This window comes from Pipistrellus kuhlii, unplaced genomic scaffold, assembly GCF_014108245.1.
Source record: "Pipistrellus kuhlii isolate mPipKuh1 unplaced genomic scaffold, mPipKuh1.p scaffold_m20_p_114, whole genome shotgun sequence".
NCBI lineage: Eukaryota > Metazoa > Chordata > Mammalia > Chiroptera > Vespertilionidae > Pipistrellus > Pipistrellus kuhlii.
In genome coordinates this window covers 467,994-487,249 of record NW_023425421.1, presented here as the reverse complement: position 1 = coordinate 487,249, position 19,256 = coordinate 467,994, and the positions used below count along the sequence as shown (strand labels likewise).

At 54.8% G+C, this 19,256-nt stretch overlaps 1 protein-coding gene, 1 non-coding gene and 1 pseudogene across 2 annotated transcripts; all 3 read left to right on the top strand.

Annotated features, from left to right (window-relative positions):
- The first annotated feature begins 5,411 nt into the window (after nt 1-5,411).
- SELENOW (selenoprotein W) lies at nt 5,412-9,427 on the top strand. The gene is made up of 6 exons (XM_045579787.1): nt 5,412-5,536; nt 7,414-7,438; nt 7,522-7,575; nt 7,691-7,765; nt 7,862-7,958; nt 9,276-9,427. The coding sequence occupies exons 1-6, from the start codon at nt 5,490-5,492 to the stop codon at nt 9,281-9,283; spliced, it is 306 nt and encodes a 101-aa protein (XP_045435743.1). The 5' UTR covers nt 5,412-5,489; the 3' UTR covers nt 9,284-9,427.
- LOC118716003 lies at nt 8,556-8,660 on the top strand. The gene has a single exon (XR_004987030.1). It is a non-coding gene; the product is annotated as a U6 spliceosomal RNA (small nuclear RNA).
- A 4,586-nt stretch (nt 9,428-14,013) lies between the features above and the next one.
- Nucleotides 14,014-17,363, top strand: LOC118715998 (annotated as a pseudogene).
- The last annotated feature ends 1,893 nt before the right edge of the window (nt 17,364-19,256 follow it).

Genomic DNA, 19,256 nt, shown 5'->3' with positions numbered 1-19,256 from the left:
GTAGAGCATTGGTCTGCGGACTGAAAGGTCCCGGGTTCGATTCCGGTCAAGGGCATGTACGTTGGCTGCAGGCACATTGGGGATGTGCAGGAGGCGGCTGGTCGATGTTTCTCTCTCATCGACATTTCTGGCTCTCTATCACTCTCCCTTCCTCTCTGTAAAAATCAACAAAATATATTTAAAAATAACAACAACAAAAAAAATCTCAACATTGATGTTTCTCTCTCTCCCTCTCCCTTCCTCTCTGAAAATCAATCAATAAATAAAAAGTATATACCGTATTTTCCGGCGTATAAGACGACTTTTGAAATGAAAAAAAGCCTGCTCAGATTGGCCAGAGTCAGAGAGGCAGTCTATTAAAAAAAAGAGCTTGTGTTGCCTCGGAAGTGGTGGGTAGTCTTATACAGCGAATATAGGCCTAAACCTATGTTTTAACTGTAAAATTAGGGGGGGGGGGGCGGGGGGTCGTCTTATACGCCGGAAAATACGTTATTTTTTTAAAAAGTGAACTTTGGACACAGTGACCACATGAAGTGAGAGATCGGTGTGACGGCTTCACCCACCAAGGAACAAGATTTCCGCAAAACACCAGGAGCCGGGAGAGAATCGTGGAGAAGACTCCTCACAGCCCCCCAAAAAGAACCTTCATCTTGGGGCTCAGGACTCTGCAACTGTGATATCAGCTTCTGTGGTTTAGCCCTGGCTGGTGGGGCCCAGCTGGTTGGGCCCTGTCCAGGGCCCCAAAAGGTTGCTGGTTCAATTCTCAGTCAGGGCACATGCCTGGGTTTTGGGCTCAATCCCAGGTGGCCGGTATGCCAGAGATGGCTGATGGATGTTTCACTCTCACATCGAGGTTTCTCTCTCTCCCTGTCTCCTTAAAAAAATCAATAAAAAATAAAAAAGGAAGCATGCTCCAGCAAACGTTTCTTTCTTTCATAAATTTTGGTGGTTTAGGCCACTCGGTTTATTTATTTTTATTTTCATTAAAAAGAAAAATATCCTCAGGTGAGGATTTTTCTTTTCTTTTCTTTTAATATATTTTATTGATTTTAGAGAGGAAGAGAGAGAGAAGAGAGAAGAAACACCAATGATGAGAGAGAATCATTGATGGGCTGCCTCCTGCATGCCCCCTACTGGGGATTGAACCCACAACCCAGGCATGTGCCCTTGGCTGGAATCTATCCATTATGCCAAACCAGCTAGGGCTAGGCCACTCAGTTTATAGCATTTTGTGAACACAGCCCTGGCAAAGATACAGACATGCTACACATGGAGAGGCCAGATTATTATGACCACCTGAGGTTTGTAGGCAAATGAGCCGTACACAACATTGTATGGGATATGGAAGCCAAAGGCGTGTTCGAACACCTTTGCTGCCTGCAGTTACCAAGATAAAACGTCTCAAGTTCGCACAGGAACACAAGGATTGGACAGTTGAGCATTGGGAAAAAGTCATGTGGTCCGATGAATCACGTTTCCAGTTGCATCATGCAGAAGGCAGAGTGAGAATTTTGCAGAAACAGCATGAAAACACGCACCCCACATGCATGAGCACAACCCTTCAGCTGGTGGGGGTGGTGTTATGGTTTGGGGCATGTTCTCCTGGCATGATGTGGGCCCTTTAACTCGTGTGGAATGACGTCTGAATAGCACAGCATACCTAAGTATCGTCGCTGATCAAGTTCATCCTGTCATGTTGATGGCGTATCCCAATGGAGATGGCTTCTTCCAACAAGACATTGATTGTGCCATGCCACGGTGCTCATATTGTGCAGAGTGGTTTCAAGAACAGGAGGGAGACTTTGCCTTGCTTAGGTGGCCCCCATAATCACCAGATCTCCATCCAACTGAGCATTTGTGGGACGAAGTTAAAAGAGCCATCAGGCAGCTGGTTCCACAACCATCCAATCTCCCAGAACTGGACAGTGCTATCCACCAGGCATGGGGTCAGATTCCTCGCATCACCTTTCAGCATCTCGTGGAGTCAATGCCAAGAAAAATCGCCGCAGTACTGGAGGCAAAAGGTGGTCCAACGGAGTACTGATGGGGCGGTCATAGTAATCCGGCCACTCGGTGTAGACAAGGCATAGTTCCCCTCCAAAGACAACATTTAAAAAATAATATATATATTTTATTGATTTTTTTTTTTCAGAGAGGAAGGGAGAGGGATAGAGAGTTAGAAACATCGATGAGAGAAAAACATCCATCAGCTGCCCTCTGCACACTCCCTACTGGGGATGTGCCCGCAACCAAGGTACATGCCCTTGACCGGAATCGAACCTGGGACCCTTCAGTCCGCGGGCCGATGCTCTATCCGCTGAGCCAAACCAGCTAGGGCTGAAGACAACGTTTTCCCTACAATATGGCGGAGCTGATGACCTGGGGGATGAGCGAGAATCAAACGGGAGAGGGTAGGGACAGCGTGTGCAGAGGCCCGGAGGCAGCAAAGTGGGCGAGGATGCCGAAACCGATCGCTGTCTCACTGACAGAGAGATGCGGACCGGAAGCCAGGAAGGCTGTCAACAACAACACTGCTCTCACCCCTCGCCCTTCCGTGGAGACATTGTGAGCCGAAGCAGCCTCCACCTCTGTTTGTCCCGTGTAAGTTTCTGTTATTTCCTGCCTAAGCACTATGGGTATTTTCCTCAAAGCCTCAATAAAAGGGATGGCAGGGCCAGAGCCGTGGGTAGTTCTCCCACTAGAGTTGGACTACCGCCTGGCCCCCCGTATCGCCAAATTAAATTTCTTCTCGTCTCTTTTCTTTTGTGTGCGGCCCTTCTCCAGAACCCGGACCCTGAACCGGGACCCTGAACCACGAGGGACGTGAAAGGGGATCATCCCACACGAGGTCCCTGGGGGTGAGAACACAGGGTTTCTGTGTAGCTTGGGCTCTGAGAGGAGGAGCAAGAAGGGACCAAAGCCGCCAGGTTTTGTATTTGGGGTTTTGCTCTGAGGGGAGGCCCCAGAAGCCACGGAAAGAGGCGTTACCCAGAACACACAGGGCAGCCCGCAGGCCCGTCACCTTTTTCCAAGACCACCAGGGTCAGAGGTCACACAGCACTGGAAACGGGGCTGCCACCTGCCCTGGGAGCTGAGGGTCAGAGCAGGTGAGGCCTCAGAGGCGCAGGTGGAAAAGGGGGGAGGCATGGGGCAGGCAGGCGTCCCTGTTGTGGAGCAAACTCGAGTAAAGACCACTGGAGTCCAAACCAAATTAAAACTCAGGGAGCCTTCGGCTGTTCTGCCTCCAGACAGGGCGGTCAGAGAGCAGCCCCAATACAGAACCACTTTTTACGCGCATTTACCACATCCTGTTTTTGCAGAGTAAGCAACCCAAGACAAAACAGTTTTTTCCCCAAGTCACTTCAGGGTCCTGCTATGGACGATCCTGGTGCTTACAGGGTTATCTTGTTCTCCAGAAAGCTGACAGTGTTCTGTCTCGCAAGGCTATTGGGTGAGGTGCTGTTATGCCCAGATTTTGTGATCCCCAAAGACCACCAGGGAGCCGAGTCCGATGCAAAAGCAAAAGAGCCTTTTTATTTCGAGCTAGCCCGAGCTCAGTCCCACGTACACCGACGCAGCAGTGAGGGAGAGAGAGAGAGAGCGCGGGCTTCTACAGAACAAAGGATTTATAAGGGTCTGGTGGATGGGTGGGGAGGTCACTGCTTTGGCTGACCCCCATTGGTTGGGTGAGGGCTAGGGTCCAGTTACACAGTGACATGGTTATACAAAATGGAGGACACAGTGCAAAATGGAGTCAGGAGTTGGCCCTGCCCTGCCCCACAGTACAAAGTGGAGTCAGGAGTTAACCCTGTCCTGCCTCTCAAGGCCTGGCCCAGTGTCAGCACCGGCAACCCTGTCTGGGGCACGTCCTCGGCTGCTCCGCAATGGAGCGGTACTAGCAGGAAGCAAGCTCAGAAATTCCCACTCTAACCTCCCCAGGCGCCCGACACGGTTCCAGTTCTTCCCGCGTCTCTGAGCTCATTGGACGCGCGTCAACCCCGGGAGAGAAGGGCCACTTTCAGGCTTCCTCTCTCCTGGTCGCCTCCGGCCAGGCTGCTCCCAGGGCCGGGACGGCGTCTGCTTTGTCAGCTCTGTATCCCCAGAACTGGGCCTGCAGGTAGGTCGGCTGTACAGGCCCTGGAGGCAGTCACGCCCCTCTTCCAGGTGGGGAAACTGAGGCTCAGAGAGCGGCACCCCTCTCCCCCATGAACCCCTTCATTCAGCTGCCGGCACTCCCCAGGAGCCCCTCATCTGGGAGCTGGAGGCACAGGAAGAGGGGGTGCCATGCGGACCAGGTGTCACCCCGGACGGGGGGGGGGGGGGGCTGGCCGGCTAAAGGGACCTCGGTTTCCCCGGGGGCCCCCTGTGTGCCTCCCGCCCGCTCCTGGGAAGAGAGGGGCCGAAGAGTCCACCCTCCCAACGGCTCAGTGGGTTAGAGGTCATCCACACATGCCAAGGTCATGGGTTCGATACCAGGTCAGGGCACACACAAGCATCAACCAGTGGGTGCATTCACAAGCGGGACAAAGCGATGTTTCCTCGCTCGCTCCCTCAGACCAGTGAATAAAAATTAAAGACGAACAGCCAGCCCTAACCGGTTTGGCTCAGTGGATAGGTCTGGCGGTCTGAAAGGTCCCAGGTTTGATTCCGGTCATTGCGGGTACATCCCCAGTAGGAGGTGTGCAAGAGGCAGCTGATGGATGATTCTTTCTCACCGATGTTTCTAACTCTCTATCCCTCTCTCTTCCTCTCTGTAAAAAATCAATAAAATATAATAAATAGATAAATAAATTCTGTGTGAAAAAAATAAAACATATATACAAAATAAATAAATAAATAAATAAATAAATAAATAAATAAATAAATAAAAACAGTCAGCCGAAATCGGTTTGGCTCAGTGGATAGAGCATCGGCCTGTGGACTGAAGGGTTGCAGGTTCGATTCCGTTAAGGGCATGTACCCTTGTTGGGGGCACATCCCCGGTAGGAAGTGTGCAGGAGGCAGCTGGTCGATGTTTCTCTCTCATCGATGCTTCTAACTCTCTATCCCTCTCCCTTCCTCTCTGTAAATATATTTTTTTTAAATTTAAAAAATATAAAAACGAACAGCCAACACCTCCCAGCCCAGCGCAGGGGTGAGTCCGCCCGCTTCCCAGCCGCTCCCTCCACAGCAGCTGGAGCGGTTGCCGCTGAGCCCCGCCCCGGGACGAACCACTCCGACGCCGGGGGGGACCCGGAGGGCGGCCCAGGGCTCCTCCCGGGGACCCCCGTGCCGGACGCTCCCTGGCCCATCAGGGGGTTGTGTGCGAGGGAGGCCTCAGCGAGGGGCTCAGGGCGGCGGGCGGGGGGCCTCTCCCCGGCTTCGGGCCTGTCTCCCCGCCCCGCGCCCCCCCCGCCGCGTTGGTTCGCGCCGGGCGGGGAGGCAGGTCCGGGCGGCGCGGTCCTCCCCGGCGCACATCCGAGTCCGCGCCCCGAGGAGGCGGCGCCGCGATGCAGCGCTCCCGGGCGGCGGCGCTGGCCGTCAGGGTGGTGTACTGGTGAGCGCGCCCGGCCCGGCGGGCCCCCCGGTCCCCCGACCTTCCGGTCCCCCCGGTCCCCCGGTCCCCCCTGTCCCCGGTCCCCCCGCTCCCCGGTCCCCCCGGTCCCCCGGTCCCCCCGGTCCCCCGATCCCCCCCGGTCCCCCGGTCCCCCGGTCCCCCCTGTCCCCGGTCCCCCCGCTCCCCCGGTCCCCCGGTCCCCGGTCCCCCCGGTCCCCCGGTCCCGCCTCCGCCCAGAGGAGCTGGGCGCGGGATCGCGGCCTCCCCCAGGCCGGGCCCGCGCGGGCGGGGTGCGCGCGTGGGTGGGGGCGGGGATGAGGGTGGGGGTAGGGGACGTGGGGGTGGGGGTGGGGGTGGGGGTGGGGGTGGGGCCGGGGCCTGGTCCCCCTCGGGCTGTGACCGTCCGCGCGGCTCCTGCTGCAGAGGCTGCCCCAGGCGCGGCCATCGGGAACCTCGGACTCGGGGGTCAGTTTGGGGGGCGGTGGAGTCAGAGCTCAGGTGTCCCCTCGCCCGGCACCTTGGGGTGGGGGCGGAGGGTTGAGAAGGTTCGAGAAGGTGCCGCGTAGGTTTGGAAAGGAGTGCATACGACGGGTGGGCCTTTTCTGGCCTCAGTTTCCCCCCGCAGAGGGGGAGAGATGATCGCACTAGGCCCCCGGGGAGGAGCCCCGTGTGGGTGTCTGTCCAGGTCCCCGCTGGAGGGGCAGGCACCTGGCACCCACAGGCACCCATAGGCATCCAGCACCCACAGGCACCCATAGGCATCCGGCACCCACAGGCACCCATAGGCATCCGGCACCCACAGGCCCCCGCCCCGTGGCACGAAGTAAATGCACCAGCTGTGAACTTCCCCGCCCCCAAACCTCTGCAGGGTGGGACCTCAGCTCCGTTTTACAGGAGAGGAAACTGAGGCTGGGGGTGGGGGGGAGGTCGGTAACTTGAGGTCCGGACTGCAGGTCCCAGGGGTAACGGGCACCTGGGTCCGCTGGCTGGCCTGTCCCAGATCTGCCCGCCAGGACAGCCCGCGTGTATTATTATTATTATTATTATTATTATTATTTTTTTTTATGTGTGTGTGGTTAATCCTCACGCAGAGATTTTTTCCCCATTGATTTTTAGAGAGAGTGGAGGGAGGGAGGGAGGGGCAGAGAGAAAAAGGGATGTGAGAAAGACACCTCAGTTGTTTGCCTCCCGCACCCCCTCCTCCTCTCCCCCCAGGGCCAGGATAGAACCAGGTGTGTGCCCTTGAGCCGGAATTGCCCTCGACAGGGAATCGAACCCGGGACCCTTCTGTGCACGGGCCGATGTTCTAACCACTTGCCAACACGGCCCGGGAAGCCGGAGTTAGAGAGGATCAGGTCTCAGTGTGAGAAATGCTCTAACGGAGCTTTGTTCTGGGAAACGGAGAGAGGGCAGCACAGGCCCTGGGCCTGAAATAGCCGCGGCAGCAGCAGGCTCAGGTTTCACAGAGCTGGAGGCCTGGGGGGGAGGGGGGGACAGGGTCGGTGTGTGGGGTGGGGTGGGCTGGGGGGCTGCGGGGCTGTGTCTGCAATTCTCATCCTAACCCAGCTCTCCCCTATTCCCTCCCGCCCTTCCCTTCCTCCTGCCCTTTTCCTGCGCCTCTGTGTGTGTGTGTGTGTGTGTGTGTGTGTGTGTGTGTGTGTCTCTCTCTCTCTCTCTCTCTCTCTCTCTGTCTCTGTCTCTCTCTGTCTCCCTGGCTCTGGGTTTCTTTGTGTGTGTGTCCCTGCCACCCCCTCTCTGTGCCGCTCCCCAACCTTCTGTGTGTCTTTGTGTCTCTTTTGGTGTGTGTTTCCCTCCATCTCCCCACCCCTGCCTCTCCCCGATTCCTGTCTTCTCTGCGGAACCGGACTGTCCCCCAGTGGAGCCTGAGGCTACAAGCCCAAGGTGAGCCAGTGGCTGATGGGGGGCTGGGGGGGGGGCCGGGGGAGTGGCCCCCGTAACCCCTCTTGTGACCCCTCCCCCCACAGTATCTTCAGCTCAAGCAGAAGCTGGAGGATGAGTTCCCCGGACGCCTGGACATCGTGAGTCCGGGGGAGGGGAGGGGAGGGACCTCAGCCCAGCCTTCACCCTGTCCGTCACCCCTGGGCGGGTGCGGTGTCCCCAAGGGGGTCTCAGCCCTCCCGCATCTCCCCCCAGTGCGGCGAGGGGACGCCCCAGGTCACCGGGTTCTTTGAAGTCATGGTAGCGGGGAAGCTGGTTCACTCTAAGAAGGTATGTCTGTCTGTCTGGCCGTCCCGCCTCGTTTTGGGCTGGGGGCGGGGGTGGGCTTGGCGTCCTGGTCCCGGCTCACCCCCCCCTCCCCCCCAGGGCGGCGACGGCTACGTGGACACGGAGAGCAAGTTCCTGAAGCTGGTGGCCGCCATCAAGGCCGCCCTGGCCCAGGCCGTGTGTCCCGAGGGCGGAGGTGAGGGCCTCCCACACCCAGAGCGACTCCGGTTCCTAAGGGGCCCCCACCCTGGTGCTGCCCCACCCCGCACGCTCCCGGCCACGGCCATTTCCACGTGTTCTCAGGCCCTGCCACTGCCTTCAGTACCTCTGAGCCTGAGTTCCAGCCCAGCCCAACCCCCACCTCCTCTAGGACAGCCCCGTCCGGACGCATTTCTGCCGCCTTCCAAATGGGGGTGCCAGGCTCCCCCACCCCCCAGTGCTGAGTCCCCTGCCCCCGTGCCCTGTGGGCTCAGGGCCTGTGCCAGGTGCTTCAGCTCTGCTGGGGCAGTGAGGTCACCAGAGCGGAGTGGACATGGACGTTTCAGTTAGTGCGATGCCAAAGTGCAAAGGTCGCGCCCTGCGTGGCTCTGAAATGAAGGGAACCGGCCCTCATTAAAAAACAGCCAGGAGCTGGGCCGTTCACAGCTGCAGGAGCGGAGTGGGCGTGGGCTGTTGCCGGCAGGAGGGTGGGACGGGTGCCGCCATGTGGGGCTGGAACATGTAATGACTCCCGTTGTGTAATCACACTATTTGTCACTTCCAAGCGGTCAGTGACTCAAAGGCGGTGGGTGATGCTCGCTTCGGCAGCGCATACACTAAAATTGGAACGATACAGAGAAGATTAGCATGGCCCCTGCGCAAGGATGACACGAAAATTCATGAAGCGTTCCATATTAAAAAACAAACAAAAAAACAAAACAAAACAAACAAAGGCGGTGGCTATGTCAGCTGGGTTCCCTCGGGTCCCAGAGAAGTCTGTCGGGGGCCAGATCAGCCACAGAATAGCAGTGGGATTGACATGAAGAAAGGGGAGCGGGAGAGAGTGGTTCTCATTTGCATGGTCTGTGAGAGCAAGGGGACCCAGACCAGCCTCGGGCTTGGCCATTTGCTAGAAGGACTCCGTGAGCTGTCCTGGGCAGGGTGGGCCCCACCTGATCAGGCGGTGACTGAGGAGGGCTGAGGCAGTGGGCTGGGTGGGGGCGGGGTCAATGAAACCAGTCCCAGTTGTGCTGTTTCCTCTGCAAACTGCCTTAAGGGGGCGATGCGGGAGGAGTGTGAGGGGCTTTCTGTCTGCTGGGGCCCAGCGGGCCCTCGGCTCGCCTCCTGAGAGCGATCCTCAGGAGACCAATGGGAAGGGAGTCTGGGCCAGCCTTGCCTGAGGCTTAGAACGTTCCCTCATGGCCGGCCCACTCTCTGTGCCGGATTTTCTCCGTCTCCTCATCGCTCTTCCCTTGTTATGGGTCCCAGCCCGGCCTCTCTCCCTGCCAGCTGACCCCCACCTCTTCTCTCACAGCCCCGTGACCTTGGCCCAGCCCCTCCCGGCAGACGCTTCATGACGGATGGACTGAAATGTCTCCAGACGCCGGTCTCTTCCTGATGTCCTGCAGCTGCCGGGCTGACAGCCCCTGGTCTTCACCTGTGTGAATGTGAGTGTGTGTGTGTGTGTGTGTGTGTGTGTATGTGTGTATGTGTGTATGTGCGTGCCCGTGTGTGTGCACGCATACGTATGTATGTACGTGTGTATGTACGCACGTGTATGTTTCCAGGAATCTACCGATGCACACTGGCCCAGACCCCACTTTCGCCCTCCCCCTGCCTGCACTCCCCGGTCTCCCTGTCCCCCCTCTGGTTGCACACTGGCCCAGACCCCACTTTCGCCCTCCCCCTGCCTGCACTCCCTGGTCTGCCTGTCTCTGGTGTTCAGGCCGGTCCAGCTCCAGCTTTCTTTCCCCCTGAGGAGCCAAGAGGGCGATCCAGTTTCAGCCAGTTTGCAATGTTCCCAGCTCAATAAATACTGAATGAGTTGGCAGACGTGCCTGTGTCCTGTTTACTCCGGGGACCCCCCCCCCAGGAAGTAGCCCCAGTATCCAGGGCTCAGGATCCAGGCCTTGCTCATTAGTACGCACCTCAGAGCAGCTCTGAGCTTAGGCAGCATCCGGGACAGGAATTCAAATGCCACTGACTCGCAGGTTCTCTCCAAATAAGTCCTGCCAGTGACCAAAGTCTTGGACTCTAGTGTGTGTTTGCCAGGGTTTCCATGGCAACATACCAACCAGACCAGGCAGCAGCAGCAACTTCCTTCCTCACCGTCCGGAGCTGGAAGGCTTAGGCCTCTGTCCTGCAGACGGGCACCTCACCGTGTCCTCACGTGATCTCTGCCTGTGGACCGTGTGTCCAAACTTCCTTCCCAAGACCATAGGATTGGAGAAGGACCACTTTTCCAGCCTCTTTAAAGACTCATCTCCACAGTTCTCAGCAGTTTGGGCTTCACTATGTGAATTCGGGGGGTGGGGGTGGGGGTGGGGGTGGGGGAGCCGCATAATGATGGCTCCCAGGGAGAGCGGGGTGGCGATTCCGTGAACAGAACGTGGCAGGAGGCGCTGGGAGAATCCTGGGCCACCGGGCGTGGTTGGGCGTGTTCCCGAGTTGATAGATGCACAACAGCCTTCCACCTGCAAGTCACGTGGTTGAATCCAAAGTCCAGGGACCTGGGTCCTGGGAGAGGCTTTGGACCTTGACGGCTAGGTTAGGCCTTGCTTGGGTTTGACTGTCCCCTCAACAGGGGGTGTGGTCCACGGATGCATCTTGGAGACCTGCGACATCAGCCATCGCGTTGCATCACGGTCCTGGGGCAGCTGCTGGGGCGGTCATGCTGAGGACAGGGTGCTCTGAGGATGGGGTGCTCTGAGGTGGGGTGCTGTGTGGTAGGCAGTCAGTCAAGAGCAGAGCAAGGATGATGGGCCAGGGTGGAAAGTCCTGGGTGCCTAGCAACGGACAATTGTGGGTGGGACCTCATCCCAGAGTGACCTGTCCTCCCCTAGCACAATGCTGGTCATGCGGTTTGGACTGCCCGCCTTTCCTCCCTGGAGACAACATCCAGGCCTTGGCTGCCTTTCAGCCACAGCCCCGGCTGCCCTCGGCCAGCTGCATTGCATGATGGCCCTGCCCTGGGCCGACCAATCAGTGGAGACCTCATCCCTGAGAGGACACACCTGGAAAGCCGCTCAGTGATCTATTGAGATCTTCCCTGGGACCTCCCCCAAATATCCACCCTAAAACCCTTAGGACCCAGGGGGTGCTCCTTCCTGTGAGCACACCCTCACGTCCCCCCCCCCCCCCCCCCCGCATCCCGCCAGGGGCCTTACTCTTACCTCCCTCCTCCCAAGCTCCAAGGGCCCTTCACCTTTATGACTGGTTTCCTGAGCCCATTTCTTTTTATTTTTATTTTTTAAAATATATTTATTGATTTCAGAGAGGAAGGGAGGAGAGATAGAAACATCAATGATGAGAGAATCATTGATGGGCTGCCTCCTGCACGCCCCCTACTGGGGATCAAGCCCGCAACCCGGGCATGTGCCCTTGGCGGGAATTGAACCTGGGACCCTTCAGTCTGCAGGCCGATGCTCTATCCACTGAGCCACGTCGGCTAGGGCTGAGCCAATTTCTTCTATGAATTAGTTCTTCTACCTCTGTGATTTTCCAAATAAATGTCCTCTAATAGTTTGCGAATCAGCTCTGAATTCGTTCCCAGACAGAGCTCAGGTACTGAGGCTGCTGAATCCAGGTCCGATCTGACCCCACCAGCAAACACCAGATCCATTCCTACCACCCAACACTCAGGTGACACCAGCTACCACGTTGATATTCTGAACTGGAAGTCTCACAGGTATATATAAAACAATTAAAATATATATTAAAAATCAGTATTAATTTCAATTAAAATCAATTATATATAAAATATATTTTAAGCCGAAACCGGTTTGGCTCAATGGATAGAGCTTTGGCTTGGGGACTGAAAGGTCCTGGGTTCGATTCCGGTCAAGGGCATGTACCTTGGTTGCAGGCATATCCCCAGTAGGGGGTGTGCAAGAGGCAGCTGATCGATGACTCTCATCGATGTTTCTAACTCTCTATCTCTCTCCCTTCCTCTCTGTACAAAATCAATAAAATATATATATAAAAAAGAAAGAAATAAAATACATTTTAATTGATTTTTAGAGAGGAGGGGAGAGGGAGAGAGAAACATCTATGTGAGAATGGAACACCCACCAGCTGCGTCTTGTACATCTCCTATTGGGGATCAAGTCCAAAACCCAGGCATCTGCCCTGACCGGGAATCGAACCAGCAACCTTTTGGTGCATGAAATGACGCCCAACCAATTGAGCCCCACCGGCCACTTACTAATATTTTACTGTGGCAAGACTGTGAGAGCCATGGGAGTCTGGCCACTTTTTCCGGCTTTGTTCAAGCATACCTCAGCCAGTTAACATTTTTAGAATTCCATTCTGATATTTCACTTCCAGGGAACGTGTAATCTATTAAAAATATTTTTATTGCCGGGACCGGTTTGGCTCAGTGGATAGAGTGTCGGCCTGCGGACTGAAAGGTCCTGGGTTCGATTCCGGGCAAGGGCATGTACCTTGGTTGCGGGCACATCCCCGGTGGAGGGTGTGCAAGAGGCAGCTGATCGATGATTCTCTCTCATCGATGTTTCTAACTCTCTATCTCTCTCTCTTCCTCTCTGTGAAAAATCAATAAAATATATTTTAAAAAAATATTTTTATTGATTTCAGAGAGGAAGGGAGAGGGGGAGAGAGATAGAAACATGAATGATGAGAGAGAATCAGTGATCGGCTGCCTTCTGCATGCCTCACTCTGCAGGAGATTGGGCCTGACACCCAGGCATGGGCCCTGACCTGGAATGGAACCATAAGCATGACCTCCTGGTTCGTAGGTCAACACTCAACCTCTGAGCCACATTCGCTGGACGGCCTTTAAATGCTCCTACCTATCCTGAAAAAATTCATTCAAATCGCTGAAACATATAAAATTTTATTTGTATCAAACCCCGAGTTCAGGAAGGAGAAGAGAGCCTTAGAAACAGCCACCATCATTTTTAATTTACCTTGTGCGTATGGAGGAGAAAGAGAACGTTCTACAATTGATCCTATTTGACTCACCGAATTCACACCTTCAGGCTAAGAAAATTCAGCGGGAACTTCACTTACTGCCTGAACCTGGTCACACAGGGAATTCTTTTCGAACAGTGTCACCGCGTGGCCAACTTGTGAACTGCATCTTCTCAGATCACCTCCAATCACCAGGAAGCCACGTGGGGTCCCAGTACATCCCTAAGGATTGAGATTGAGTTTAGTCAAAGGAGTCACGACCTTTGGCTTGGTGACATGATGCTTTTCAAAATAAATAAATAAAAAATAAAAAAAATAAGGAAGAGGGAAAAATACATCTCTCTTCTCAAATTATTTCACTCCTTCCTGGCTGTGAGACCCCAGATGAGTGAACTCGCCTCCCTGGGTGAAGATTTGGTGGCGGGAAGAAGCAAGGGAGTGAGGGTGTGGGGTCAAGGCTACCTCACCCCGGGGCCGGGCAAGGCCAAGGCCATGTGCAACATGGGAGACGTTGCCTTCAATGCCTTTGGGACCCCTCGCTCTTTGGGGTACCTCTGCAGCCAATATATCTTTCTGGAGTCTTAACCAACATACCTGGGTGTGAGACCGGCCAGTTTCAGGTCTATCTTTAGTTATAGACGTTCTGTTCAGCTACTTTCCAGATGGTTCTCCCGGGTGATTGTTCTGTGAATTTAGTTGTAATTTTGATGCGGTCGTGGGAGGAGGCAAGAACGGTTTTTATTTATTTATTTATTTATTTATTAATATATTTTATTGATTTTTTATAGAGAGAAAGGGAGAGAGATAGAGAGCTAGAAACATTGATGCGAGAGAAACATCGACCAGCTGCCTCTTGCACACCCCCTACTGGGGATGTGCCCACAACCAAGGTACATGCCCTTGACCGGAATCGAACCCGGGACCTTTCAGTCCGCAGATGGATGCTCTACCACTGAGCCAAACCGGTTTCGGCGTTTTTTATTTATTTTTTTAAAAAAATATATTCTTATCGATTTCAGAGAGGAAGGGAGAGGGGTAGAGAGATAGAAATATCAAAGATGAGAGAGAGAAAAGTTCCAGAGCCCGACCCCACCCCTCCCTCCTGCCGGAATCCAGCGGGCCTGGCTCCAGTCCCTGCCCAGTGCCCTGGCTTGGCCCCGGGTTGGAGGGGAGAGCCCAGAGCCGCCCAGGAGCCACAGCCCAGCGGCTACAGCGACTGCAGTCAGGAGGGTCCATTCTTGTGATTCTCAACGGGGAGTGAAAACAGATTCGTAATGAGAACCAGCCCCCATCGGCCACTGATTCTCAAAAGTCGGAGGCTGCCCTTACCTGTCAAAACGCCCCAGGTGACACGCCAGAGGAGGCGCCTACACGCCCCCCTGCCTGACAAGAGCCCGGGGAAGCACAGGCCTCCCATGAGGTGCAGAGCCCACCTCTTGCAAGTTTCCGGTTGGGATCAAGATTATTAACCACCCCACTATGCCCAGCACCCACGTGGAGGCCATCCCCAAGGCCAATATCCAGAGCATCATCACAGCACTGACTGCCTAAGGCAAGGGGAATGGCAGTAATGGGCCCAACAAATCCATCCTCATTCGCTGCGGGGGAGCCCCCATTCACCCTCCAGAACCCCAACCTGAAGCCCAAACCAGCAATGATCCCACGAGGACAGAGGGATCACCAAGACCCTGGGACCAGAACCTGCAGCCACGGATGTGAATCTCCCCAGACCACCCGGAGCCCTTCTCGGGCAGCGATGGGAGACCTGTGCTGGCGGTGAGGCAGCAGGTGGCGCTCTTCACACCAGCCTGACCGACATCCAGGGGCTTGGAAAGATGAGTTCTGATGGCCTGGGCTCCTGCAGCATTGAGCAGGAGATGGAAGGAGCCCTAACCGGTTTGGCTCAGTGGATAGAGCATCGGCCTGGGGACTGAAGGGTCCCGGGTTCGATTCCGGTCAAGGGCATGTACCTTAGTTGTGGGCACATCCCCAGTGGGGGTGGGGGGGGGGGTGCATGAGGCAGCTGATTGATGATTCTCTCTCATCGATGTTTCTAACTCTCTATCCCTCTCCCTTTCTCTCTGTAAAAAAAAAAATAATATAAATTAAAAGAAAAGAAAAGAAAAGGTGGGAGGCCCTGACTGGTTTGACTCAGTGGATAGAGCATCGGCCGGACTGAAAGGTCCCAGGTTTGATTCCAGTCAAGGGCTTGTACCTTGGTTGTGGGCACATCCCCGGTAGGGGGTGTGCAGGAGGCAGCTGATCGATGTTTCTAGCTCTCTGTCCCTCTCCCTTCCTCTCTGTAAAAAAAAAATCAATAAAATATATTAGAGAGAGAGAGAGAGAGAGGGAGAGAGAGAGAGAGACAGAGAGAGAGAGAGAGAGAGAGATGGAAGGAAAGGAAAATCAGGTTAAGGTTGAGGAGCCCCTGGAGGATCCACATCCTGGCAGGACTCCATGTCTGAGCGGCCGCCGTACGCTTCCATGGCCACAATACAATGCGCCATCAGCAGTACCGAGAGGAAGCGATGACATCTACACATGGGCCGAGGACCACTTCCCCCATTTTAAGCACATGGCAAAGCCAGGCTGGAAGAATTCCATTCGCCATAACCCTTCTCTTCATGACATGTTTGTTCGAGAGACATCTGCCAATGGCAAGGTCTCCTTCTGGACTCGGGACCGTTCACCCCAGTGCCAGTCTCGGCTTGACCTCGGACCGGGTGTTTAAGCAGCAGAAATGACCGAATCCTGAGCTCCGCCGGAATGTGACCATCAAAACTGCACTCCCACCGAAACCGGTTTGGCTCAGTGGATAGAGTGTCGGCCTGTGGACTGAAAGGTCCCAGGTTCGATTCCAGTCAAAGGCATGTACCTTGGTTGCGGGCACATCCCCGGCAGGGGGTGTGCAGGAGGCAGCTGGTTGATGTTTCTCTCTCATTGACATCTCTAGCTCTCTATTCCTCTTCCTTCCTCTCTGTGGAAAATCAATAAAATATATTAAAAAAAAACAACAAAAAACAAAACTGCACTCCTACTGGGTGCACGGCGGAAGGTGAGGCCTAGCTACCCCGGGTCAGCTCCTATCTGGTACCCATTCGGCTCCCAGCAAACCAGCCGCTGGGGTGACAGCCCTCAGGCAGCTTCACTGATGAGCTCAGAGCTTGCCCGCCATGGTAGGCGGGTTCGTATTGCCCCCAAGGTGCCGCTAGCTGATTGGGGGGCCACCCCTCTGCGCACAGCAGGGCCAGCGAAAGAGGAGAAACGCCTGCTTGGAGAAGGGCTGTCTCCTCTGCTTCCAGTTCAGTCTGTCGAGGAGGGAGAAATAGAGCCGGGGAGGAAATGCTGCAGTCAGGGAGGCCCATCCAGGTGGAGCCCGCCGCTGAGAGAGCCGCCCTCGCCGGGCTCATCTGTCAAAGGGGAGCTGCCTCGGTCCCGGGAGGAGGACTCTGCTCACCCTCCCACTCCAAGGTCTGAGAAGTCCCACTGTGGGCTCAGGTGCCCTCCCCGGTGTGTGTCTGGAAAAATGCTCGTGATTAAACGAAGGGAGGGAAGGAAACAGCCCCTGCTGCCTCCCTGTGTGGACCAGCCGAGCTGCTCTTCTCAGGCCCCTGGGACTTCAAGACCACGCTCCCCTCGGAGCCCGCTGTGCCTGCCCCCCAGCTTGGCTACTCCCAGGAGGAGGGAGGACCTTTTAAGACACCCATTAGGGAGGCGCTGACCATTTCCTCTACCCCGAGCAAATCTGTCCTCCCCCGGAGCCCCGGATCCTGGAGGCTTACACCCCCAGCCGAAGTTGAGGGGTTAGAGTTCAGCGAGGTATGAACTCGTGAGGGTACCTTTGGCCCCATACCTGACTGCCTGGGGCTGACAGATTTCAGTACCACCCCACCCAAAAGTATCCCCCTCTCAGATTCGCCCCACGAACTCCTCAATTCTGAGTCCTTTGACCTTAACTCTGACCCCTTTAGTAGCTGTTCCCTCTTAGAAATGGGTGGGAACAAGCCAAGCTACCCCATGGTTGGGAAGCCACAGGTTGCCAGTCATCACTGATATTTCTGTCTTTCTCTCCCTCTCCCTTCCTCTCTGAAGTCAATAAAAATACAATATATTGTAGCCGGGACCGGTTTGGCTCAATGGATAGAGCGTCGGCTTGGGGACTGAAGGGACCCGGGTTCGATTCCGGTCAAGGGCATGTACCTTGGTTGCGGGCATATCCCCAGTAGGGGGTGTGCAAGAGGCAGCTGATCGATGACTCTCTCTCATCGATGTTTCTAACTCTCTATCTCCCTCCCTTCCTCTCTGTATAAAATCAATAAAAAATATATTTAAAAAAAATATATATATATTGTAAAAAATCTTCCTAAAAGAAACCTTTAACCCATTAGACTGTCACTCCTAAAAGAAACCTTTAACCCATTAGACTGTGACTCCCCATTCTCCCCTCCCCCCAGGCTCTGGCTATCGCTGATCCATGTTCCATCTCTACAGAATTCTCTGTTCTGCCAATTACACAGAAATGAATCATAAGTATGCAGACTTTTGTGTCTGGCCTCTTTCACATAGAAAGGTTTTGTTTTTTTTTAACAGATGAAAAGATATTTTATTATTATCTACTAGAGGCCAGGTGCACAAAATTTGTGCATGGGGCAGTTTCCTTCAGCTCAGCCTGCACCCTTTTCAATCTGGGACCCCTCAAGGGATGTCTGACTGCCCTCTCACAATCCAGGACTGCTGGCTCTGAACCACTTGCCTGCCTGCCTTCCTGATTGCCCCTAACCACTCTGCCTGCCAGCATGATCACCCCCTAACCACTCTCCTGCTAGCCTGATCAATTCCTAACTGCTCCCCTGCCAGCCTGATTGCCCCTAACTGCCCTCCTCTGCCAGACTGGTCACCCCTAACTGACCTCCCCTGCAGGTCTGGTTGCCTCCCTTGCAGGCCTGGTCCCCCCAAACTGCCCTCCCCTGCAGGCTTATCCCTCCCAACTGCCCTCCCCTGCAGCCCTGGTTCTCCCCAACTGCCCTCTATTGCAGTCATGGTCCCTCTCGACTTCCCTCCCCTGCTGGCCATCTTGTGACGGCCATCTTGTGACCAGATGGGGGCAGCCATCTTGTGTGTTGGAGTGATGTCCAATTTGCATATTACCTCTTTATTATATAGGATAGTAATAAAAGGGTAATTGCTAATTAGACTGGATTGAACAGACATCTTTTAGACATTCGACTTCCTTCGGGACAAAGCCACGATGGCAGGGTCTGAGGCAGAGGTGGTTAGGAGTGTTCAAGCCAGCAGGGAAGCAAGCAGTTAAGGGTGATATCAGGCCAGTGTGGGGGAGCAAGCTGTTAGGGGTGTGATCAGGGAGGTGGGAGAGCAAGCAGTTAGTGGGGAGATCAGGCAGGCAGGCAGAGGTGGTTACGGGCGATCAGGCCAGCTGGGGCACAGTTAGGGGTGATCATATTGGCAGGGGAGTGGTTAGGGACATCAGGCCAGCAGGCAGAGGTGGTTAGGGGTGATCAGGTAGGCAGGCAGAATGGTTAGGGATGATCAGGTAGGCAGGCAGGCGAATGGTTAGGAGCCAGTAGTCCCGGATTGTGAGAGGGATGTCTGACTGCAGGATGGGGCCTAAACTGGCAGTCAGACATCCCCTGAGGGGTCCCAGATAGGAGAGGGTATAGATTGGGCTGAGGGTCTCTTCCCCTCTCCCCTCACTGTGCACAAATTTCGTGCACCGGGCCTCTGGTTTTACTATATAACATAGTAGTGACTATACCTGATTGCATTTTCTCAAATGGCTGAGAAACAGGATAGCCTTTTGCTGAAAACATCAATATAATCTGTCTTTTGGAGGATTCAGTTTTCTACGGCATGTCTGATATGGTCTATGAGGATACCAATGGTGCCTAGGAGTAGAGGACATTTTGCTAAGTTGTTTGATCCTGGGCCCTTGCTCAAAGTGTTCATCTTTTCCTTCTAATCTGGTTTTAAGCATTTGATCCAGTGTTTCTTCATAATTACGCACAGGGCCTGGCCGAGGGACCAGTTTCGTGTGTCAATATGGAATATCCGCAGCAGGTGGTAGCAAATGATCACCCTGCCATCAGATGCCAAAGCAAGTTCTACTTTGCAAGTGTAGCCGAAGCCGGTTTGGCTCAGTGGTAGAGCGTCGGTCTGTGGACTGAAGGGTCCCAAGTTCGATTCTGGTCAAGGGCATGTACATTGGTTGTGGGCACATCCTCGGTGCAAGTGTTGTCATCTGGAAGAGACAAGCCTGCGGATATATGACAAACACACATTTTGGATTGGACACAAATGTTTCAAGATAGTTCTGTTTGAGATGGCCCCTTTCACTGCTGATAGGGCC